Source organism: Bos indicus x Bos taurus, chromosome 15 (assembly GCF_003369695.1).
Source record: "Bos indicus x Bos taurus breed Angus x Brahman F1 hybrid chromosome 15, Bos_hybrid_MaternalHap_v2.0, whole genome shotgun sequence".
NCBI classification, from domain to species: Eukaryota; Metazoa; Chordata; class Mammalia; order Artiodactyla; family Bovidae; genus Bos; species Bos indicus x Bos taurus.
This window is the reverse complement of record NC_040090.1, coordinates 49,232,920-49,257,121: the sequence shown is the minus strand read 5'-3', so window position 1 is coordinate 49,257,121 and position 24,202 is coordinate 49,232,920. Positions and strand designations below refer to the sequence as shown.

Sequence of the window (24,202 nt, the reverse complement as noted above, 5' to 3'; positions counted from 1 at the left end):
TACAGCAGAAGTCCTTTCATGCCTCCTTATGCACCCAGTTCCACATTTCTTAAAAAAATGTATTTATTTGGCTATGCTGGGTCTTAGCTGTGGCATGCAAACTCTTAGTTGAGGCATGTGAGAGTTAGTTGCCCGACCAAGGATCCAACCAGGCTTCCTGCATCGGAAGCACCGAGTCTCAGCCACTGGACCACCAGGGAAGTCCCCTAGCTCTACACTTTTCAAGATAATACAGTCACATGATGGGCGGTGGGATGGGTATCCTCACTAAAAAGCTAGGTGTAGGGAAGGGTGGAATTTGCCCACAGTCATGCAGTAGGTTTGCATTAGAGGTGGCAAACGTGGTACCCCTTCCAGCCTCTAGACACAACACTCTCTTAGTCCCAGTGAGTGAACCCTTAATTGTCCTATATATTTGAGTCCAGCTTGGATTGTGTGCTAAGTTGCTTCAGTCGTGTCCAACTCTTTGTGACCGTTTGAACTGTAGCCTACCAGGTTTCTCTTTCCATGGGATTAACAAGCAAGAACACTGGAGTGGGTTGCCATGTCCTCTTCCAGGGGATCTTCCTGATCCAGAGATCAAACCCATGTCTCCTGCATTTCAGGCAGATTCTTTACTATTAATGTCACCTGGGAAGCCCCCCAGTTTGGGTTAGAGCAGGCTTTTTATTTATTTCAAATGACCTAGAAGAAGCAAGTATGTGGGTTATGCTGGGCACTGTGTGCTGAGTGCAAGGAAAGGAAAGACCACTAGATAACCTTCATTGATTGATGGGGTCCCATGTGTGAGCCCCCAGAGGATGATGTAGCCAGGATCATCTTCCAGGCTAACACAGCACATGTATGCCTGTGACCTCATTTGAATCCTCTAGGGTCTGTATTATTATCTTCCCCATTTAGAAAAGAGGAAAGTTAAGCACAGAATGGTGACTTGTCCTATGCGACATAAGCGGTAGAGGCAGGACTGGGGACTTGTCTTTTAAACACACCTATATTACTACTGGTAATAGCACTACTGGAATATACATATATATTCTCTGGTGAAGGACAGGGAAAACTGGTGAGCCGCAGTCCATGGGGTCGAAAAGAGTTGGACATGACTGAGTGACTCAACAACAACAACAAAATATTACTACTACTGAAAGGTAAAATAGCATTGCTGAAAGTGTGAAAAACTGAAATTATAACTACAAAAACAAAATGGCAACAAAAAGTTGCTGTTTTTTTTTATTATTTTTTTAATGTGGACAATTTTTAGTCTTTATTGAATTTGTTACTTCAATAATATTGCCTCTGTTTTATGTTTTGGTTTGTTTGGCAACAAGGCAGCTGGGATCTTAGCTCCCCAGCCAGGGATTGAACCTGCACCCTCTGCATTAAAATGTGAAGACTTAACCACCAGACCACTAAGAAAGTCCCCAGAATGGCAGCAGAAAGTATGAAAAGAAAAACTTAGGAGTCAAAAATAAAATCCTAAAAACAATCTTGTTAGGTGACCAAGAGCACATCATATCTCTTTGAAACTTAGTTGTCTCGTTCTTACAGAAAGAGAATGGTAATAACAATAAGAATCAGCACAGCAACAGCAGCTAATGTACACTATACATCACCCTAATCTAACAGCCATTTCCAAGTCTGAGCTTCCCCTGCAGGCTTACATTCAAATATACATATTTAATATGACTATAATCAAAGGAATCATACAGTTTTATTTCTTGATTTTTCACCTGACATTGTCTCATAAGCTTTTCCCCCTTGGTTACATACACACACTTGGCAATCACTTTTTCCATGACTGCCTTCACCCATGTTAATTAACTCCTTTCACTGGTACTGGACATTTACCGCCACCAGGTTTTCACTATTTTGGCTAATACTGCAGGCCTCTTTCAGCCTCATAGAGATTCCCCAAAGTCAGAGACTGTCCAAGACTTCGGACTCTGATCTCCTGCCCTTCCTAAGCTCTTCACTCAGCCCCACCTGCCTTCTGCTCTGGTGCCCGGCTCTGCCCTGGCCTCTCTCAAGGCCTAAGGCAGAGCTGAGGCCCTGCCCGACAGTGTTCTATAAAGGCTCTGAGCCTCAAAGTGGCCTCAGAACAGGCTCAGAGAGGCTCAGAGGGAAAGGGACTGAAAAGAGCTTCCTTGACGATGCCCCAGCTCCCCCTGAGAATACATGCATTTATGTTGCAAACCTCTAACTCAGAAAATTCTTCTAAAATCTAAACCAAAATCCTCTTTGTCTTCTTTCTCCATAGGACATAAACCGTTTTTGAACACAGACTTATGAGAATTTTTCCAAAAAGCCAAAAAGGCATAACACTGTCTTTACAATTTCACAAGCTTAAGGGTTCTTGAACTCCTTAAGCTTGTGTGTGTCAGGTTAAGGATACAGCTGTGTGCACGCTCGCTCAGTCATGTCTGACTCTTTGCGACCCCATGGACTACAGCCCGCCATGCTCCTCTGTCCATAGCATTTCCCAGGCAAGAATACCGGAGTGGGTTGCCATTTCCTTTTCCAGGGGATCATCCCCACCCAAGGATCGAACCCAAGTCTCCTGTGTCTCTTGCATTGGCCAGCAGATCCTTTACCACTGAGGCACCAAGGATACAGCTTGCTGCTGCTGCTGCTAAGTCACTTCAGTTGTGTCCGACTCTGTGCGACCCCATAGACAGCAGCCCACCAGGCTCTGCCGTCCTTGGAATTCTCCAGGCAAGAACACTGGAGTGGGTTGCCATTTCCTTCTCCACTGCATGAAAGTGAAAAGTGAAAGTGAAGTTGCTCAGTCGCGACCAACTCGTGGGGACCCCATGGACTGTAGCCCACCAGGCTCCTCCATCCATGGGATTTTCCAGGCAAGAGTACTGGAGTGGCTTGCCATTGCCTTCTCCAAGGATACAGCTTAGGGTGACATTATCTTTCCACCTCTCTTGGCTGCCTTCCATTGCCTTAACTGGATACAGGGAGACCTTGGGTCAGTCATGTAAACTCCCTGGGCCTCAGTTTCCTCATCAGAAAAATGGGAGAGATTATAATCTGTACTTAGCAGGAGTATTGGGAGATGCCCTTTGTGAAAGAGTGGGATAGGCTATAAGGCACCTGTGAACATACAGCCCCTGGAAGGACTTTTGAAAACAATCGAACTGTCCCGCTAGATACTGTTTTTCAATGCTTTTCCTATTCATATGGGGTGGGATTTGTCCCACTCTGCCTCCATCAGGACCCTCAGATGTAACTTCATCCACCAGCACCAGGCCAGGTGAGCCCACATTTCAGACCCAGGGCAGTGAGACTCCTACAGCACTCACTCCGGACACACGAGGCCCCTCCTCTCTTCTGCACCCCTCAGCCTCCCACCCAGGATCAAGCGGGCCCACCCATCCAGCCAGCCTGCCTTCTCCCATGCCCCAGCGTGCGCGCGCAGCGGGGCACCCACCAGGCGGCCCCCCGCACAGCACCTCGTGAGGACGCCGCAGAACCCCCGGTCCCAGTGCGGCCGGGCGGGTCTGGCTCCCCGCCGGCCCCCGGGGCCCAGCAGGTAGCGGAGCAGGGAGGTGGGGGTGGGGGCGCGGGAGCGCCGGCGGGGCGGGGCCCGCGGGGTGGGGGCGGGGGCCTGGCGGCCAGGCCGGGCCGCGGAGCTATAGGCGACAGAGCGCGCGAGGCGCGTGGAGCCAGCGGCAGCCGCAGCCTTAGCCGGAGTCGGAGCCAGCGCCGGCGCCGCCATGCCCCTGGCCTTCTGCGGCAGCGAGAACCACTCGGCCGCCTACCGGGTGGACCAGGGCGTCCTCAACAACGGTTGCTTCGTGGACGCGCTCAACGTGGTGCCGCACGTCTTCCTGCTCTTCATCACCTTCCCCATCCTGTTCATCGGTGAGCGCTCTGGGCGAGCGGCTGAGGAGGGGAGGGTGGAGGCCGGGAGGGAGGAGGAGGCGCTGCGTCCTGCCGCTCTCCGTGTCCCCTTGCGGGCGGGCGATCGCCGCTCGCCTCCCTCCGGGGTTCCCCTGCTCTGTATGAAGCCCCTCGGTCCCTGCGCTCGCATACCCGCGCAGCCCTCACTACTGGGATGTCCCTGAAACCGCGCCAACCACAACGGACGCTCCTGACCCAGGGGACCCCCAAGTTTTGCCACCGTGGGGCTAGAGCCGGAATGGAGAAAGGGGAAGGCAGGGGGTCTCTTTCCGTGCTGGAAAGGTCGGGAGGGGGTCGGGCTGTACTCTGAGAGGCGCTGTGTAGGGAGCCGGGTCACCCCTCCCCCAGGGCACCCTCCTCGTCAGCCGCCAATGGGGCCAGGGAGGAGAGCAGCCTGCGCCTCGGAGGCTGGGATGGAGGCCCTGCGAGCCCTCGGGCTGAGCCGAACAGTGATGGTCAGCAGCCTCCGGAGATCCTGGGATCCCACTCGCCCTGAGGGAGAAGAGGCTCCGCTTCCCCAGCCAACCCCATCCGGTCGCGCGTGTACCTAGAGTGCAACTTCTCAGGCTCCGTGCAGAGCCCATCCGACTTAGCAGCGACCCCGGAGGACCCCAGCGCCCTGTTTGAAAACCCTCTGCAGAGCTGGGCGGAACCGCCCGGGAGGTTTTCAGTGCCTCTTTCCTGGGGTCCCCTGAATGTATTTCCCAAGCTGGCTAGCTCTGTCAACTCACTCTGTCAACCCTGCTTCCCCCCAAACCTGTTAATTTCCTCTAATTAAGAAAAAAAGCAAATCTTAACATTCATACACAGCTTTGGGGAAGAAAGGAATAATTGTCACAGAATTAAAAAGAGAAGGATACTGCAGAAGCAAAAAGTTGTTAGTTACTGACAAAGACAATTAGAAATAGGAAACTATGCTCACAGATACATCAAAAATTGTAACAGCATTTACACTGTTACTCTCAACCAGATGGATTATTTACGCTGTAGTTTGTCACATGAAAAGCCAGATATAAAATGGGTACCTACACATGTGGGCCTCCATGGGTCTGGGCTTCATGCAAAGACATTTAGTTCAAGTGAACAGACTGAGACATTGTCCTGGGTACACTCCTCATCCCCACCGTGGGCCCCGTGCCTAAGCACCTTCCTGGGGTTCATGAAACCTCCTCCAGGTGAGCCAGGCTTCCCACCTCTTCCTGTGTCTCCTTGCAGGATGGGGCAGTCAGAGTTCCAAGGTGCACATTCACCACAGCACATGGCTCCACTTCCCTGGGCACAACCTGCGCTGGATCCTGACCTTCATGCTGCTCTTCGTCCTGGTGTGTGAGATCGCGGAGGGCATCCTGTCTGATGGGTGAGTGACTCTCAGAGGACCAAAGTAAGCGGGTCTCTTCCAGGGTGCCTCCCGAAAGGCCCAAGGAGACCCCAGCTCACCTGCATTCCATGAGCCGATATGGTTTTATTTGCTAATAAATTCAGCAACCGTTTACTTAACGTACATGTGCTGGGCTCTCTGTGCCAGGCACTGGGCACTGAGAATCATGCCCTACCTAGATCTGCACACCAAGACCCAGTGAAATAATCCTAGAATTTATTAGAGTACCATAGCTCCTGTGGATATACTCAGCCTCTCCCACAGACTGCTGGAGTTACCTTCTCAGGGCAAAAATCACTCTTGCTTGAGATCTTTCCTTGGCTCCCAGTTGTTTTCAAGGTCCCAAGTGCTTAGACTGACATCCAGGTTCCTTACAGTTGGCCCTCCCTGTTTCGAGCCTCATTCCCAAAGGCCTTCTCCCCATGCCCACCTTTCCCAGGGCCTCACAGCATACTCTCCACACCTCTGCCACTGCACAGGTCATACTCTATGTTCTCATCTATATCTATTTGCAAACTCTTTCTCCCTAAGCCAGAAAGGCCTCAGAGTTGGAAGCTGCATTTTACTCATCTTTGTATTCACCATGCAAGGCACATGAGAAAGTTCCATAGACTCTTAGTGACTCCTTAAGAGAATAAATGAAATAATCTTGCAAGTAAGTACTCTGGGAGGATAAAGGAAGGCAGATTGAGCAAGCTTCATGGTTGAGGGGACTTCTGAGCCAAATCTGGAAGGATGACTAGGGTTCTGAGGAGCAGAGGAGTTCCAGAGAGGGTGGGAGCAGTGAGGCAGTGCAGCGGGGCTAGTGTGAAACACACCAGAGCTGTGAAGGCTGAGACTTGGACACTGAGGGCATCTCCAGGAAGGTTTCCAACGCCAGGCTGAGTGTTTGAGTTGAATTTTGCAGGCAGTTTAGAAGCGATGTAATCAGCATAGCACTTGGAGGTGAGAACTTGAGGGCAGGGTGGCAGCAGTGAGTAGCTGGAGGTAAACAGCACCTAGGAGGTGACTGCGGTAGTCTAGGTGAGAGATGACTGCAGCCGAAAGTGGTGTGTCAGCAGTTGGGGGTGCAGACAAGGCGGAGGTGAGCAGCCATCGCATTAAAGAAGAATGAGTCCCTTTTGGGTGAAGCAGTGATGGAAGGTGGTGGGCATTTGGCTTAAATAGGTGAGGTACAACCCTTCTGAGCGGGGGTTAGACTATGCCCAGATTCCATTCCTGCCAGCCCTGGCTCCTGCAGGTGGACAGCACGGGGAGGGGATCCCCACCCCCATCGATAGACATACTCCCTCACCCTCCGTTCCCACTGCATCCTGGCTTCAGAGATAATCTCTGTGATAACTGCTTGCCTTGGGCTTCCTCCAAAGCCCAAGGGATAAGCAGGACAAGAATGCATACTGCCACATAACTAGCAGGTGAAAAGTCTGCCTCCTGCCTTCTATCCCAGCACCCTTTCCAAAGCGGCGCAAATGCCAGAGAGGGGAGGGCTGCCTTGTGAGCCCTGGGGCCAGAAGATACTCACTGGGCTGTAATGAACAAAACAATGGAGAAGAAACCATCATTTCTGTAGAGAAGGTAGACCTTAGTCTTCACCAGCATTTCTGCTATGCTGTGTATCAGCTGTGGGACTTTGGACAAGTCACCCAGCCTTCCTGGGCCTCACTTTCTCTACCTGTGAAATGAGCTTCATAATCCTTGCCTGACCTGCTTCATAGGAGAGTCCAGGATGATATTAGAGCATGGAGAGGATGCAAAGTGCAGAGTGGCAGAGCCCTGGGCAGATAGCACACTCCCAGGATGTGGGAGACTGGAAAGAATCAGACTGGGGACTCCTTCCTGCTGGCTGTTCAACAGACCCCTCTGTGTGGGCAGCACCTGTATCCCAAACCTCTCTACGCTCAGTGCAAATCACCGTCAGCTCCCCAGAGGGTGGGTCAGCTCCTCAGTTGGGCACTTGTCACCTGGTGTCTGCTGGTTTCCATCTGTAGCCTACACCCTTGGGCAGGCAAGCATGAAAGAGGGACATGGGAGGGGAATCAGACTGGAGGAGAAGCCACAGTCCCTGCCTTCTAACACCCCCAATCCACCCACCCTGGGTTTACAGACTTGCTGGGAAGTCTACAGGGCAGATAAGAGAAGGGGTGTTAAAGCAGTGGTTTTCAAGTATAAGCCTCATTTGGGCTTCCAGGTGCTGGTAGTGGTAAATAACCTGCCTGCTAGTGCAGGAGACACAGGAAACATGGGTTCCATCCCTGGGTAGGGAAGGTCCTTGAAGGAGGGCATGGCAACCCATTCCAGTATGCTTGCCTAGAACATCTCACGGACAGAGAAGCCTGGCAGACCACAGTCCATGGGGACACAAAGAGCCAGACACGAATGAAGTGACTTAGCACATATGCAAGCCTCTTATAGTGATTAATTCAACCAGTCCATTCTAAAGGAGATCAGTCCTGGGTGTTCTTTGGAAGGACTGATGCTAAAGCTCAAATTCCAATACTTTGGCCACCTCATGCGGAGAGTTGACTCATTGGAAAAGACTCTGATGCTGGGAGAGATTGAGGGCAGGAGGAGAAGGGGACGACAGAGGATGAGATGGCTGGATGGCATCACCGACTCTATGGACATGAGTTTGAGTGAACTCCGGGAGTTGGTGATGGACAGGGAGGCCTGGCGTGCTGCGATTCATGGGGTCGCAGAGTCGGACGCGACTGAGCGACTGAACTGAACTGAAGGTATAGGGCTAATCTATAGGGCTTCTTGTCTTCCTTTAAGGATTATTTCTCTGTGGTGCTCTGAATTTAGAACAACCAAAGGTTTTTAGGTTATTTATAAAAATGTTTTCTTAACATAGAATGTTTTCCCAGACCAGCATAAACTGGAAAAAGCCCTGTAGAAACTTTTACCTAATTTGTTACCTAAGTCAGTATGTATTATTTAATAAAGCAGCCGAAAATCTGTTCAAGTCATGTCATAAAATACTTATTTCAATTATGGTTATTCATTGTCATTTTATAAAATATTTATTATTTCTACCTTCTACTGCAAACAGAAGACTGTATTTAAACTTATGAAATAACATTTTAGATGTCACTTAAATTCTATGCAAGAGTACAGAGTTTTTAAAAATTCTTTCTTTTTAAAAAATGTTCTATGTATTTCTTTTAAAAATATTTATTTCTTATTTATTTGTCTGTGCTGGGTCTTAGTTGCAGCATGGGGGCTCTAGTTCCCTGACCAGGGATCGAGCCCAGGCTCCCTGCACTGGGAGTGTAGTGTTTAGCCACTGAACTGCCAAGGAAGTCACTTCAAAATTATTTCAAGGAGTACAGAGGCAAGAGTTTTGAAGGCCCCCTGGGCAGGGTGTTGGCTGTTCCCAGTGTCCCCACTAGTGACTGCCTTGTACCTCTTATAACAGTGTGAAGACCTTGTGCTGAGACTATCCACTAATCAAGGCTTGAAGAATATCAACATTTACAGTCTCATTTACCAAGAAATCCGGAGGCCACCTTTTTTAGTTGGTGTGGTGGCTTAGTGATGGCATCAGGACCCCAGCTTCTCTGCATTCTGGTTTCAGGCTAGAAGCTTTGCAGCTGTGACTGCCAAGGCCAGCTTCCCTCTGCCAGATTCTGTAAGCGTGAAACCAGGGAGAGAAGACCATGAATTTCAAAGCCTGAACACCAAACCCTCGTAGCATCTCCGTGAATGCCTGGGCCCCTTATTTAATAGATGTGTTTGGGGTACTGCCAAGCAGAGCTGCCAACATATAGCTGCCGTGCATGTGTTCTGGAGGCCGCACTGCATGCTGCACCCTAAACACAAGGCCTGGGCTACTCGGTTGGGGAATGGCGCAGCTCACCCACATCTCCTCTCTCCTTCTCTCTTACCCTCCTCTCAGGGTGACCGAGTCCCGCCATCTCCACCTGTACATGCCGGCCGGGATGGCGTTCATGGCCGCTGTCACCTCTGTGGTCTACTATCACAACATTGAGACCTCCAACTTCCCCAAGCTGCTGATCGGTAGGGAAGCGGGAGGGGTGAGAGGGGGAGGGAATAGGGACTTCCATTTGTTCCTGTGCCAGGCGCTGTTCTAGGCGCTAGAGGTTCAGAAGTGGAGAAAAATCCCTGCCATTGTGGAGCCTCCAGTCTGGTGGAGGAGACCTACAAAGACAGTAGACAAATAAGTAGTGATGATGCTAAGAAGAACACAAAGTATGGTAAGGGGCAGAGAGGAAAGGCCGTGTTGCTGTCTGTACAGGATGCTTGGAGGAGGCCTCTGGTAAGAGTGGGCACGCAGACTTTGGGGGGGGGTAGATGTTGCATGCAAATGGCATAGCAAGTTCAAAGCCCTTCTGATAGGAGCACACTTGGCAAAGAAGCTGGTATGGGCCAAGGCAAATGTGGGAGAATGGTTGAAGGTTAGGTCGGGGGCCAGGAGAGGAACAGAAGACTCCAGGCTCTGGGCCTGGGCACCTGTGTGAGCAGTGTATTAGTGACCACTGTGGCAAAGGAGCAGGAGTTGGGGTGTTTAAGCCACACTGCGTTGAAACAGCCAGCTCAAGTATCAAGCAGGCAGATAGACAAGTTGGGCACTCAGGGGAGGTCTGGGGCAGTCATGGCTTTGTAGGTCGCATGTAAAACTTGAGCCCAGATGCGGTAACCTTTAGAAAAGAGAAGGGCCCCAGGACCAGAGCCTGCGGTTTGCCAACGCTTGGGAGTGCCCGCTTAGACCTTCTGACACCATGTGGCCGGGGTCCCAGGCAGAAACAACAGTGATGATTGTTGACCTTTATTGAGACTGTATTGTATGCCAAGCTCAATGCTAAGCTTCCTCCATGCATCATCTCACTTAACCCCCACACTCTCCCTCTTGTACTGTTGCTATCCCTATTTTACAGACGTGAACACTGAACTCAGAGAAGTTACACATAATGACAGCAAACACTCATTTAGCACCTTCTATGTGTCAGGCACAATCCTAAGCATTTTACATGTATTAACTCCATTTAATCCTTACAACAAATCTGTGAGGGAGGTAACATTATTACCCTTTTGCAGATCAGGAGACCAAGGCTCAGAAGTTAAGTGGTTTGCACCAGTCTCCCCAGGTAGTCAAGGGGTAAAGCCCGGTTTAGAACCCAGGAGTCTGGGACCCAAGCAGACTCTTAAAAAGAATGAAGCTGTGTGTCTAAGAGTCCTCAGACTGTGTTGGACCCAAGGTATAAATCCACAGATCTTCCTCTGTGTGGGGCTCGGTCTGCATGTCTAAGGCCAGGCTGTACATCTTACTGTTAAGCTGTGGTCAGACTGTGTGTCATTAAGTCAGACCATGATTTTTAGAAGTCACAGCATTAATTGACATCTGGAGTCTGGAACTTTCTATGCTAAGCCAGAGACAGCCTGGTGTCATGAATGGGAAGGGGGTGCTTCCCAAGCTAGACTCAGGTCTACCTTTCTGGTAAGGTGGGAGCTGCACTCCATCAGGATCGTGCAAGAGATGTCCTCACCCCAGGGGCCCCCATGTGAGTGTTGTTGGGGGACTGAGGGGCAGCAGGTGGAGAGAAGTTAAATACAGGCTTCAGAGAGCCTCCCGCACCAGTGTCTGAAGCAGCTTCTCATGCACAGAGACCCCTCCTTAATCGCCAGGCCTGGCTGACCAGTGCCTCTGAAAACACCCTATCTGGGCATCTGGCAAGTTCATTTTGTCATTCTCCAGAAAGCATATAATATTCTCTCCCTAAAGCACAAATTGGGCTTCCCCTGGCTCGGCAGTAATGAATCTGCCTGCCAATGCAGGAGACACAGTTTCAATCCCCGGGTTGGGAAGATCCCCCGGAGAAGGCACTGGCAACCCACTCCAGAATTCTTGCCTGGGAAATTCCATGGACAGAGGGGCCTGGCAGGCTACAGTCCACGAAGTCAAAAGAGTCGAATATGACTTAGTGTCTCAACAACAATGAAGCCCAAATTACTACCCTTGGACAGACCAGTCCTTCTCCAAGGAACAAGGACTAATTCCCTCCATTCCCCTTAGGTAGAGTCTTGCTCTCCGTGGAGCCAGAAGTTCTAGAACAGGGGAAAGTGAAGAGGATGCACCCCATGGGCTGCAGGGCAGGGAGTACTAGAGAAAGAACTGTCCTTCTGTGGAGGCTACGGTCTGGTCATAGGTCTGGAGTCCTGCAGAAAGGTGAACCGTGTCCCGAGAAGTAACCTTGTTCGTGGACCTGGGTGAGATCAGAAGGTGTTCTATGAGAACGTCATGTTTGAGTTGAAAACGGAAGGATAGGTAGGAACTAGTTGGGGAAAAGGACAGGGAAATGCTTCAGACAGAAGGACTGGCATGTGCAAAGGCCCAGAGGCAGAAGAAAGAAAGCACATTAGGAAATCTGGGGTGGGGGAGGGAAGGAGTGCTAGAGGGCAGAGGGCAGAAGGGAGCTGAACTGTGAAGGCTAGAGTGGCAGGTGGGGCAGGACCTTGAAGGCCACCCCACAGGCGTTGGTCTTTATCCCAAGGACAATGGGAAGCCATTGAGGATATGTAACATAAAACTTAGTTTAATCACTTTTCAATGCATTCTTCAGTGGCATTCAATACATTCACCTTGTTGGGTAACTGTCACCACCATCCGTCTCCAAAACTCTTTCATTTTCCCATTAAACAATAACTGTACGCGTTAAACAATAACTACCCTCAACCCTTCAAAGCTGGCATTCTACTTTCTATCTCTGTGAATCTGACTACTTTCGGCTCCTCATTTAAGTTAAATCATACACTATTTTGTCCATTTGTGACTGGTTCATTTAACTTTGTTTTATATTCTCAAGATTCACCCATTTGTAGCACGTGTCAGAAAGTTCTTCCTTTTTAAGGCTGAATGACATTCCATTGTGTGTGTGTGTGTGTGTGTGTGTGTGTATTCCATTGTGTTATACACATCCTGTTGTATATATATATATATTATATATATATACCATATTTTGTTTTACACTCATCCATCAATAAGCAGTTGGATTGCTTCCACCTTTTGGCTACTGCAAATTATGCTGTTATGAGAATGGGTGCGTTGAGGTCATATTTCGTTAAATATATTGGTCTACAGAGGGCGAGAGGGGAAGTGGGGAAACCCTGAGAAAGCTCTAAAGGTAATCCAGGGGAGACATGATGGTGGCAACCCAGGTGGACAGAAGTGGATGGATTCAAGATAATTAGGAAGTAAAATAGAGTTTGGTAATAGGTAGGATGAGGGGGTGAGGGAGCGGAGAGAGAGGGAAAAAGCGGAGGTGATGAGAATTCAGAGGGGTTTTTCAATTATTTTATTTTTTTAACTTTTTATTTTCTATAGGAGTATAGCTGCTTAACAATGTTGGGGTAGGTTCAGGGGAATTCAGAGTTTAAAGCTCAGCAGCAGCCCCTGTGCTGTTCTTTCCCCTCTCCTGTTCCCTCAGACAAGCCCTAAGCTTTCACCGAGCGCTGCTGTGTCTGGCCACAGGCTGAGAGCTCAGCACTGTAGGGTAGGGTTGTTGGCTTAGTCCTGGGTCCACCACTAACTCCTTGTGTGACCTTGGACAAGACGCTCAGGCTCTCTGAGCCTCAGTCTCCCCATCTGGACAGGAATAGTAAGTCCCTGGCTAAGTCCTAGGGTTCTTATAAAGATCAAATCAGATCATGTCTGTTAAGCATTAGAGGCTGGACCAACCTGAGACGTATTTACAAGTCTGGTCCCAGTAGGAAACCCTCACGAAGGCCTCCAGAGCTTCTGGTGCCTGGGATAGAGTCTGTTGGGAGAGTGTAGGTGTGGAGGCAGGGGTATGGCCTCCAGCTAGGGGATTCCTTGTGACCTGGAGACCAGACTCAGCTGAGAGACACCATCCAGACTTGAAGGCTGGGACCAGAAGCAGACACTCCTGCCCACTATCCTGATGCTCTCACTCGGGGACCTGAGATAGGTGGCATTCGCCCCTCCCCAATTCAGTGTCTCAACCTAGTTCCCAGCCCAGAGCCAGGCTGAGACAGACCTCAGCTTTTGTCCCCAAGAGCCCACCCAGGGAGGACAGGCAGGGTGACGGTCTTCTTCCCTCTCTGTGATTCCTCTAGAGAAGAGCTCTAGGCATTTAGGCTGACCTTATAACATATATAAGATCCCATATGTCATATATTGTAAACCATATGACTCTAGGGAGTGAGGGGGAAGGCCTGCCTGTGCCAAAGCACTCCCTGAAGGGGGACTTAATCACTGCTCTCTTTTGTCGTCACCAGTAAGCCAAAACTGGCTGGTTTATTGGTGGATTTGAATGGGGTAGATAGGAATTTAGAGGATAGACTCTACCAATGACTTCTGATCATTTATGGTCTCAGGTCTTAAATCTGGATATAATAAATACATTAACACCTGATACCCAAAGAGTACCCAGTGTGTGCCAGGCTCATTTTGCTAAATGCTTCCCATACATTGCTCACAACAACTTTTGAGGTAGTAATATTATTATTCCCATTTATGGATGAGGAAACTAAAGCCTAGATGGGTTAAATGACTTTCCCAGGATCATGTAGCTATTAAGTCACAGAATCTGAGCCCAAGCGTATCTGGCTGCAGGCCCAGCTCTAACCACAATACGCACTGCCTCGCAGGACTGTGACTCACTTTTTTGTATCCCCCACTCCCCAGGCTCCCTGAAGAGCATCACTGTGCTATAGTGGGCTCTGGGCGAGGGAAGCCATAGACCTAGGGCTTCACCTTCCCTCTGTCATTAGCTTGCAGTGAGCTTGGGCAGGTCCCCTCCTCTCTCTGGGCCTCAGCTTCCTCATCTGTAAAATTAAAGGACTAGATTGAAGGACTTTTAGGATATTCCCAGACTGGGGATTCCACAAGGAAGCCATTATATGGTGGAGCCTACTTGTGTTAGGCGTTAAGCTAGCCCAGTCATGCCACTTAATGGCTGTGTGACCTTGGATCAGTTACTACACCTTTCTGATTCCTTTATCTGTTTAATTGAGGGTGATGGCAGGACTTTGCTCACGAGGCTTTTGTGAGAAATAAATGAGATATGTATGTTTAAAGTGCTTATTTGACACAGTGCCTATAACTTAGCTAAATTCAAGAAATAATTTCACCATTTTTCTTCTTATTTATTATAAAGGAAAATTTGGCTGACCACCTTGGCTTGTAGGATTACTATTATTTCTGAACATGCCTGTCATGAATGTTTTAATGTATGCACATTTCTTCTCTGGTAGCTCAGACAGTAAAGAATTTACCTGCAATGCCAAAGACCCAGGTTCAATCCCTGGGTGAGGATGATCCCCTGGAGAAGGGCATGGCAACCTGCTCCAGTATTCTTGCCTGGAGAATTCCATGGACAGAGGAGCCAGGTGGGCCACAGTCCATAGGGTTTCAAAGAGTCAGACATGAATGAATAACTAACACCTTCATTTCACTGTCTCAAAATTATATACTCTTATATTCACACACACAGACATCTCTCACACTGAGTGTGCTTGGCCACAGGCACACCTCCTCCCTGACACACTTTTCTGTCCTCTTGCACACACTTGCGCAGGCATGAGTCCACACACATCCACATACGTGCACACACACCCTCCGTGCTCTCTCGCCTCTCCCTGGCAGCCCTGCTAGTCTACTGGACCCTGGCCTTCATCACCAAGACCATCAAGTTTGTCAAGTTCTACGACCATGCCATCGGCTTCTCGCAGCTGCGCTTCTGCCTCACGGGGCTGCTGGTGATCCTCTACGGGATGCTGCTCCTTGTGGAGATTAACGTTATCAGGGTGAGGGTAAGCAGGCCCCCCGGGCTGCCACCCACCTTTGGACACACCTGCGCCAGGGCAGGGCTGCTGACCAGGGTCCTGCCCCTGGATGTGGGCCACCACCCTGCTTCTTAGCCACGTCCTAGAAGGAGTCAGCTTCTTTTACCCGTCCTCAAAAGGAGAGTTGAGGCCAGTGAGGGATGTTTCAGGAGGAGCCTTCCATCCAGCCCAGCAGCCCTCTACCCCAGGCTCCCAGGGGGAAAGGAGGTGACAGCCAAGGCTAGAGGACTCTGGGTTTAATAGGGAGGAAATAAAACTTCAGGTTCTGACTTCTCTGAGTTTGATTTCTTTTTTCTTTTTGAGGTGGGGGGGCTTGTTTTATTTTAATGTATTCATATAATTACACATGAATTAGTAAATGTGTTAAGTGTGGCTGCATACATATCTTTTGAGTTTTTTTTTTTTTTTTAATCATTTCTGCTTGCTCCCTTTCCCTCTCTGAGATTCTTACCTTCCCCTCCCTCAACCTGTCCCTCCCCAGGTAACCCATATCAACATTCAAGCATGTATCCTTTCATTCTTTTTACTAACATATTGTGCTACATACTTGCATCTGTTAAGGATATCTCCTTAACATAAATAGGTATTGTTTCTTTCAATGTTTGTTGTATAAAAATGGGATTATATTATATGTAGTTTTTTACATCTTGCTTTTCTCATCTATCAGATATCTCTTAGGACTCACTCCAAGTCTAGTATGGTTAATTTAGTTTTCTTAATGGCTGCATAATATTCCATTGTGTAACTGAGCCATTACCCTATTGATAAGTGTTCACTTTGTTGCCAAATTTTTGCCATCACAAATAATGGCATATTAAACATACTTGTATCTATGTAAAGCTGCTTCTGTTTCTATGGGAGGGAATCCAAGGAGCAGAGTTGCTGGCTCAAAGGGCCTGTGTATTTGAAATTTTAATTGATGTTGCAGATTGCCTTTCAGAAATGCTGTAATCTACCAGCAATGAATTAGAAAGCCCTTTCCTTTCCTCCAACCAGCCATTTCTAATTTGGGCCAGTCTGATGAGTGTGAAGTGCTACTTTAATTTGCATTTCTCTGACTCCTCTGCTTTTAGTTGGTGATTTGCAGGGTATATAGGCTTTCATATTCTCTGCCTCCACTGACCCTCACAGCATTGCTGCGATGCAAGTAAAATCCCCTTTTAAGATGAGACATTTTAGATGAGGTTTGTCCAAAGATACCTTGCTAGTTAGTGGAGGGGGCAGAATCCGAACCCAGGTCTGCATGGCTCCACATTCTGCAAACCCTATATGAACATGGTGGTTTCTTCAGATTTGTAGGAGAGAGAAGATGGCATATGGGAGACTCCTGCTCTTGCCCAACCCAACACAGCCCAGGGGATTCAAAGTAGGACCTTAATGAATATTTACGAGTCAGGAGGCCCTGGCACTGGTGGTCAAGAGGAGTTGGAGGGGTCTTTTTCCTGGGAAGAGGCAAATGATGGCCCGACCTGTTAGAAGTCAAGGGTGGGACGACACAACCCCAGGTCTCTGCTGGGACAAAGTAGAGGTGATGAGAAGTTGCACTTACCCTTCCCTGGTGTCCCGTGTGCCCACAGAGGTACATCTTCTTCAAGACACCAAGGGAGGTGAAGCCCCCAGAGGACCTGCAGGACCTGGGGGTGCGCTTCCTGCAGCCCTTTGTGAACCTGCTGTCCAAAGGCACCTACTGGTGGATGAACGCCTTCATCAAGACTGCCCACAAGAAGCCCATCGATCTCCGAGCCATTGGGAAGCTGCCCATCGCCATGCGGGCCCTCACCAACTACCAGAGGCTCTGCGAGGCCTTCGATGCCCAGGCGGTCAGTAGGGGCATGGTCACACTGTCCATTCCCTTCCCTCTGGTTTAGCATCACAGACAGGGAGCTCAGAAAGCATCAGGTCAAACCCCTGATGGGACAGTGAGGAAACTGAGTCCCATGAGGGAAAGAGGCTTGCCCTAAGTCACACAGTGAACCAGGGAGAAGTCCAAGATCAAAGACCCATAGGACAGTCACAGCTGGAATGGTCCTCACGTTTTAGATCACCTAGCCTAACACTTTCATTGTCCATGTGGGGAAACTGAGGCTCTACAGGGAGGTTACCCTACTGGTTACTGATTTCCCATGTCTTGTGGTCTTTCTTTTGGAGCTCAGTGACTGTACAGGTGGGGATTGTCACCCATTTGGAGAGTAAGGGCATTAGTGGCCTAATCCTTGCAGTAACTCTATGAGTTAGGCCAGAAGGCATCTCATCTCCTCAAACCACTGATGAGGAAACTGAGGCCCTGAGAAAGGCCATGACCTCCCCAGAGCTAGCCTACCTCTGGCAGGTGGCAGAGCTGGTCACCTGACTCCCAATCCAGTGCTCGTTCACTGCCTCTGCCCTAGCAGAGGAAAACACCAAGACAGACACAGTGGCATTGGACTGACATATGCCATGCCCTTGTTATAGCACTATGCTCACCACGCAGTCCCTGCCCAGCCATGTGACCTTGATCCATTACCTGGCCTCAGTTTCCCTATCTGGACCACGTTAGGTGTCTATTTGGACCCACACAACCATGCACTTGGTGGCTCCATAATTTCTTCCCTGAGCCCACCTTTTTGCAGCAGACGTGGCCACTGGGTTTCTCTAGGCAGCAGGAGCCAGGGGTTCCCTGGAAGGCTGGGCCCTGCTGTGAATGGGCCCTCAGCCACTCTGACTCTGTCTCTCTGGGCAGCGGAAGGATACGCAAAGCACACAAGGTGCCCGGGCCATCTGGCAGGCTCTCTGCTGTGCCTTCGGGAGGCGCCTGGTCCTCAGCAGCACGTTCCGCATCTTGGCTGACCTGCTGGGCTTCGCCGGGCCACTGTGCATTTTTGGAATCGTGGACCACCTTGGGAAGGAGAATGGCGTCTTCCAGCCCAAGGTAGGCCCCCAGGGGGAGAGCAGGGCGCCCTCGGCAAGCTTTTCACTCACTAGTGAGAACAGGCAAGAGGTTGATGTGTGTGAGAGTGGCTGCACCGGGCAGTTCCTCACCATGCAGAGCGCTTAGCAATATCTGTCTCTAGGAGATGTCTGCACCTGGTTGGCAGAAATGCTAGAAGGCAAGCTTGTGCCCCTAAAGAATTTATGGTGCCCTACGCTTTTGACTTAGCAACGAAACAGCAGCATACCGTAATCACCATAATACTTCTCTCGGTTATGTCATCATTCAGAAAGTTGCAGGAGGTGTCTAAGCTTTTATTTATTAGTTTTTAATTCATGCTATCTTAACAGACTCTCGATAACTTTTATGGATCTCTCTTCTTCAGTTTTGTATGCTCATAGCACTTGAGGCTCTGCAGGGCCACTTTGGTGGCTGCTGTTGTGGGGAGGAGAGTGGGAAGCCTCCATCTGTGGGGATTTTTCTCCCTCTACTCCAAATTTTGTTAAAAGCTGCCCCAGTTTTATTAACATGTTAGAACTTCCCATTAAAATTTCTTTTTTAAAAAAGAATCCCGTGTCTTAAAAGTAATTGAAACCCATTGGACTAGATGGTACCCAATGGCCTTTCCGGCTCTAAAGATGCTACAAACTGAAATTTGTCGGACGACAGAGACAGGAAATCTTTCTGGGGTTTGTTTTCCTTCCTGGGGGCAGTACCATTCACTCTGGGGGTGAGGGTGGAGTACCTGATTCTTTCGTCTGTTTCTTTGCGGCTGCTTAGGTTTGTTGTTCTTCAGTCGCTCAGACACGTCCGACTCTCTGGGACCCCCGCAGACTGCAGCACGCTCGTACTTCCCTGTCCCTCACCGTCTCCCAGAGTCTGCTCAAACTCATGTCCATTGAGTCGATGATGCCAGGTTTACATGGCCACAAAATGGAAAACTTTTCACCTCTAATAAGATTCAGAGTCTTATTTCCCCAGCAGGAACATCATTATAACCTTCTAACCACAAATAGACAGTCCAAAAATGATGCAGGTAATTACTGATTAGGGATCTAATTACTAATTTACGACTTCCCCTCGTGTAGTATTATCCATCTCGTGGGTTCCAAAACTGCAGATACCATTTAATTCCCAGGAGGTGCATATGAATCTTTTTCCAGAGACATAATTAATCAGCTGAGCACTTTTGGCCAGGAATATGAGACACTCTTAAGTCTGTCTGATTTACTCAGCAAACAATTATTGAGCCATACCATGTGCCAGACCTGGGTAAGACTGTGAGAGTATAGAAACAATGGTTATGATGAGGAAGATTAATAACAACCACTTATTGACTGCTTAATACTTATCCATGTGTTATCTCATTGAATCCCTAAAACAGCCTTTTAGGGTAAGTTTTTTTTTTTTTTTTGTAACAGCATTTTGAGATATAATTGACAAACCATACAACTTCTAAGGTAGGTATCTTTAATCCCCATTTTATAGATGAAGAACTTGGGGCTCAAAGAGGTTAAGTAACTTTCCCTAGGGTCTCTCAGCTAGTTAGTGACAGAGTCAGGATTTGAAACCAAGTCTCTTTTACTCCATAGTCTGGGCACTTACAATCATGATGTTAAATTGATTACTATTATCAAGTCTTCATCTCTGGCCTCGAGGAATATGGAACCAAATGGAAGAGAGAGAAATCTAAATGAAACATTTTATGTGTGCTAAGTCACTTCAGTCGTATCCAATTCTTTGCGAGCCTATGGACTGTAGACCGCCAGGCTCTTCTGTCCATGGGATTCTCCAGGCCAAGAATACTGGCGTGGGTTGCCATGCCCTCCTGCAGGGGATCTTCCCAGCCCAGGATCTAACCTGTGTCTCTTACGTCTCCTGCGCTGGCAGGCAAGTTCTTTACCACTAGTGCCACCTGTGTGTTAAATACTGCTACTTGGAAGTAGATACGAGGAACTGTGGGAAAAGGAGTAATTAACTCAGCCAGTGATCATGACAGCTTCGAGAAGGAGAAGATATTTGAATGGGGCCTTGACAGATGAGTAGGAGTTACCTAGGCTAAGATGGGTAGATTTCTTGTTCATTTAAGGATGTGAGAACTATTAACTTGGAAATAAATTTCATGAAAACTTTACAGTACTTCACAATTTTTTCACTTTTAAAAATGTTTATATAATGCATCAATTTCTTTAAAAAACTAACATGAGAAAGCCTTAAAAAAAAGAAAAGAAAAGATGATTAGGACTCTTTTTGCTTATGTAGACTTCAGTGGCTCTTGAGACCTTCTCTGGCTTTTGAGCTGCTGAACTTTATTTGGCCCCAAAATGGGGGGAAGAGACTGTTTCTTTTGTAAAAAAGGAGTGTCACCTTCAGCTTCAGACTAACCATAAATGAAAAAAAAAGAAAAGAAATGTTACTCAGTCGTGTCTGACTCTTTGTAATCCCATGGCTTGTAGCCTGCCAGGCTCCTCTGTCCATGGGATTCTCCAGGCAAGAATACTGGAGTGGGTAGCCATGTCCTTCTCCAGGGGATCTTCCTGACCCAGGGATCAAACCCAGGTCTCCTGCACTGCAGGCAGATTCTTTATATCTGAGCCACCAGGGAAGCCATAGGGGATTCCCAAATACTCCACACTGATAAGCCTGCAGCAGTGTGGAGCCGATTGTTGGCATTAGGGAAAAGTGACACCAGCCAGAGCCCTTATCAGCTTGTCTACATCATCTTCTTCATCCTGTGTTTCCCTAAACTCTTATACCAGTCTCCTAAGAACTCTGGGGCCAGATGTGTCAAAGAAATGGTAAGAGCAACACTTAGAATACTAGTTCATTTGAGTGTTAGCTTTGCATTCTCTTTTCTCTTTGTTTGTACAGAAAGAGAATTGGGATTTGCTGCCCTCTCATTGGAATGCTCTTGTCTCAGTTACTTGTCAGCACATAAATCGCTGAGACAGATGGCCCTGCCTCAGTGGCAGCAGGTCTTATCAAATTTAATATTTGTTCCCAGCAGCCCAAATGCAATCAGCAAATTACAGACATAGAAACGAGAGTTGAAAGTAAATATCATCTCCAATGTCAGCAACAGAGAGTCCTCAGTCGTGTGGTTGCCTGGGATATGCCTTAATTCTCATGTAGTGGGGGAAAGTGAAGTGAAATTGCTCAGTCGTGTCCAACTCTTTGCGACTCCATGGACTGTAGCCTACCAGGTTCCTCCATCCATGGGATTTTCCAGGCAAGAATACTGGAGTGGGTTGCCATTTCCTTCTTCAGGAGGTCTTCCCAACCCAGGGGTGGAACTCGGGTCTCCCACATTGTAGGCAGACGCTTTACTGTCTGACCACCAGGGAGGGTCTAGTGGGGGAAAGGGGTCATTTATTGAAGTTATTTGGTTCACCACCACTCCCTGCCTCCCAGTGGCTCTCACCCAGAGAGACAGGTGCTATTCTGGTCTTCATGAACACAGAAGGAAGCTCTGTAGCTGTGTTTAACAACCCTCTCCATGAGAAAGCCCTTCTTCCATTCAACCCGGATCCATCCTGCTGCAGTCGGCGCAGCCGGGCACCCACTGTTTACTCTGTTATCAGAGGCTGCCCTGTCATCTCTTCCCTTGCCAGGATACTCATGGTTGGCAAGAAATCTTGCCGCCCTTGACATCCTCAAGGACAGGCATTTCTTATTTCTTCTTTTATTACTGGAAGTGTCATATGGCCTGCTAGGTCCTCAACACTCCTGTCCCCACCGTCACTCCCTAGGGAGTGCTGGGACCCAGGCCCTGCAAAACCCCTGATAGATCTCTTTCCAGCCCCCTCTGTCACCCAGCCCCCACCCACAATCTGTCACCTGCCATGGGTGCCTCTGATCTGGCTGGAGGGCAAGGGAATTGGATTTATAAAGAACTGCTGGCATCTGAAACTGGCCAGCACTGCTCTAGGCTGTCAGCTGAGCAGAGGAAGAAAGAACAGTTTGGGTTTGATCTCAGGGCCAAACAAAGCCTCACACGGCCTCTAAACCTCCGTGGGGATCGTGTGTAGGTTAGTGTGTGTTTCTGACTGAGTTCTTCTGGGACCTGCTTATGAGTCTTTGTGTGTGTCTTTCTGTTGTCCCTGTGTCTCTTGGTATGTCTGTTTCTGTGTGTATCTGTGTCCCCATCTGGACATCCATATTTGTGGCTGTCACTCTGGGTACTTTGAGAACTTATACACATTTCTGTGACTGTGATGTCAACGTGCGGGTTGGTCTCTTTATGACAGTGTCCATGTGGCTGCTCTGGTCTGGCATGCCTCACTCCCTCTGAACTGCGAAGACATGTCTTTGATGTCACCTCCTCCAGGAAGCCTTCCTCTGATTGAATTAGATGCTCCTCTTCTGTGCTCCTGTAATATCCTATGTTTGCACCATCAAAACACCCATTTTCTTTTTCTTCAACTTGACCCTGAGTCTCCTAAGACATGACCTGCATTGGCTGATCTCTGTGTGCCCAGCTCCATGCCTGACACCCCAGAAGCACAAGAGAAATGATTTTTCAATGAAAAATGTAGACATTACCATATACTTGTAGTATACTTACATGTAGTAAGTATAAGTACTTACTACAACCCACTCCAGTGTTCTTGTCTGGAGAATCCCAGGGATGGGGGAGCCTGGTGGGCTGCCGTCTATGGGGTCCCACAGAGTCGGACATGACTGGAGTGACTTAGCAGCAGAGCAGCATGCTTACTACAAATCTTTATTTTTCCACACCATGTAACATATGGGATCTTAGTTCCCCAACCAAGGATCAAGGCAATGCTCCCTGCGTTGGGAGTGTGGAGTGTTAACACTGGACCACTGGGGAAGTCCTAAGAAAACTTTTTACTTACATTGTTACACTGAATTGTCATAACAGCTCTCTGAAGTAGAAACCCTTAATAGCTTCATCTTACATGTAAAGAAACTGAAGCTCAGAGAGGTTGAGGAACTTACTAAAAACACAGTCACTAACATAATGAGCCAGAACTTGAACTCAGATATGGGCTAACCTCAAACTCTAAACCACCATGTCAAATGGTTGTGGTTGGATGGGTGGATGCCTTGGTCTATAAGCAGTCAAAGACAGTTATCAACATTTTTACCAGGGCCTTCCAGAGCTGGAACCTTACATTCAGCATGCCTTGACTGGCTCAACTGTAAAATAGGGAAATGGATAGCTTCTATAAAAAGTAGATGGGAGATGAAGATCATATGCATTGATTACTTTAAAATATATTTATTGAGTGCTACTATGAAAACCCCTGGAAACAAATACAATTTCTTCCCTGAGAGCTTATGAAAATGTGAGACAAGGGCATCTGATCTTCCAAAGCATTTTCCACTCATCAAATGTCAAGCTGTAAGTCCTTGGCCTTTCTCTCCAGCTGTCAAGGTGCTGGGCAATGCCAGTGCCCTGACAGCCATTTGAAGCTTCCCAGGGCTTGCCGTCCACGAGCAATATCCCTGGCCTCTTTGGCTAGTCTAGTACCTACTTCTTAATCAAAAGGTAGCTACTCTGGCCTCTATCTCTTTTATTCTGTCTCTTTGAAGAGTGATAAAAAAATGACCCAATGACTTACACCTGCAGGCAGATTTTCATTTTAACAGGTCATAAAACTCTTGACCCAAATACATATTATTTCTGACCGTAGGGTGTGTGCATTTTGGGGAAAGGGAGCAAGGCTTTTCCTTTAGACCAAAAATTCCAACAAATTCTAAAAAGAGAATTTGTTGCTTTGTGGAAAATGTACAGATATTGATGAGTGCATTTAACAAAGAACACACATGCACCCGTAACCTAAACAGTGAGATCGGTTGATTTTTCTAGCCCTCATTCTGCAGCCTATGTGCTTTCTAATCATTGTGATATAATGAATGTGAGCCGTTCCATGCTACTTAAGAGCTTTCATATTGATTGGTGTTCTTGGGTACATAGTGTTTCCCATGAGTGTCATAATATACTTAACCATCCCTTGTGGTTACACATTTACATGGATTTTTGCCTGCTCTAACCCAGAGACAGTACATCTTTGCACATACAGCTATTTCATTACGTAAAAGTATTTCCTTTGGGATAAATCCCCACCATGTCCTTTATGGCTTTAAAATAATGGAGTCCATTCTCCAGAGCTGGGTCTCTACATAAGCTGGTAGAACGGAAGAATTCCAAGGCTACATAGGCT

General features: G+C 48.1%; 1 protein-coding gene across 7 annotated transcripts in view; it reads left to right on the top strand.

Moving 5' to 3' along the window:
• Positions 1-3,615: 3,615 nt before the first annotated feature.
• Positions 3,616-24,202, top strand: part of ABCC8 (ATP binding cassette subfamily C member 8) — a 79,143-nt gene continuing 58,556 nt past the window's right edge. For 5 of the 7 annotated variants that reach the window (XM_027563408.1, XM_027563407.1, XM_027563406.1 and 2 more), the window contains exons 1-6: positions 3,625-3,867; positions 5,122-5,263; positions 9,180-9,301; positions 14,907-15,073; positions 16,684-16,926; positions 17,826-18,014. In XM_027563408.1, the coding sequence (XP_027419209.1) occupies positions 3,720-3,867; positions 5,122-5,263; positions 9,180-9,301; positions 14,907-15,073; positions 16,684-16,926; positions 17,826-18,014 (1,011 nt within the window). In that variant the 5' untranslated portion in view covers positions 3,625-3,719. Of the gene's footprint in view, positions 3,868-5,121; positions 5,264-9,179; positions 9,302-14,906; positions 15,074-16,683; positions 16,927-17,825; positions 18,015-24,202 lie in introns of those variants that run through there. The other 2 variants (XM_027563410.1, XM_027563409.1) reach the window with 2 other exon arrangements.